We start from the raw sequence: 708 nt of genomic DNA on the forward strand, positions 1-708 counted from the left end.
GCACTGGGTCCTGGCCAGGGACACCTGCAGTCGCTAGAAGCCGGACACTGGACCCACTCATCCCCGCCAGCCCTGACCCTGTGCCAGGCACCGGGGTGTCCCCATGCTAGAGGACCCCCCGTGGCTCCCACCCAGGGCTTGCTGCTCTCTCAGACACCTCCAGAGAAGAGATCCTGGTGGCCCTGGAGCTGGCCAAGAGGGTGAAAGGCCTGGCCAGGAGGATCTCGGCCACGCTCTGGGACCCGGCGCGGGAGGTGGCGGCACGACGGGAGGAGATGCGGGGGCTGCGGCCGGGGCTGCTGGCTGGAGCTGCCCTGTCCCAGCAGAAGGTGGCTGTGGTGCAGCTGCGGAGAGCCCTGCGGGAGCTGCAGGTAGGGGAGCACCTCTGCCCACCAGCTGGGACATGGATGGCATCCATCCCGCTGGTTGGATGAGGTCTGGGCTTTGTCCTGGTGTCAAGACCCTTGCGCAGCACTGAGGGCAGGGGCTGGGGGCTGCCTGCCTGAGGTGAGGTGGTGGGAGTGGGCTGTGTCCCTGGAGCTGGGCTCCAGCACCCCAGCAAGGACCTCCGGCCCCTTTTTCCAGGTGCTGAAGAGCCAAAGGTGGGAGAAGAAGCAGGAAGCAGCTGAGGTGCTTGGGACAAGTCAGATGAGCCAGCCCAGTGCCAAGGTGGGCACAGGTCAGGCCAGGGCCCCCTCACCCAGGTGA

At 67.1% G+C, this 708-nt stretch overlaps 1 protein-coding gene across 1 annotated transcript in view; it reads left to right on the forward strand.

Annotated features, from left to right (window-relative positions):
• Positions 1 to 708, forward strand: part of CD14 (CD14 molecule) — a 9,348-nt gene extending 8,640 nt beyond the window's left edge. Inside the window, exons 9-10 of the mRNA XM_010008292.1 lie at positions 164 to 371; positions 586 to 708. Of these exons, the coding sequence (XP_010006594.1) occupies positions 164 to 371; positions 586 to 708 (331 nt within the window). The remainder of the gene's footprint in view (positions 1 to 163; positions 372 to 585) is intronic.

This window comes from Chaetura pelagica, unplaced genomic scaffold (assembly GCF_000747805.2).
Source record: "Chaetura pelagica isolate M959 unplaced genomic scaffold, ChaPel_1.0 scaffold172, whole genome shotgun sequence".
NCBI classification, from domain to species: Eukaryota; Metazoa; Chordata; class Aves; order Apodiformes; family Apodidae; genus Chaetura; species Chaetura pelagica.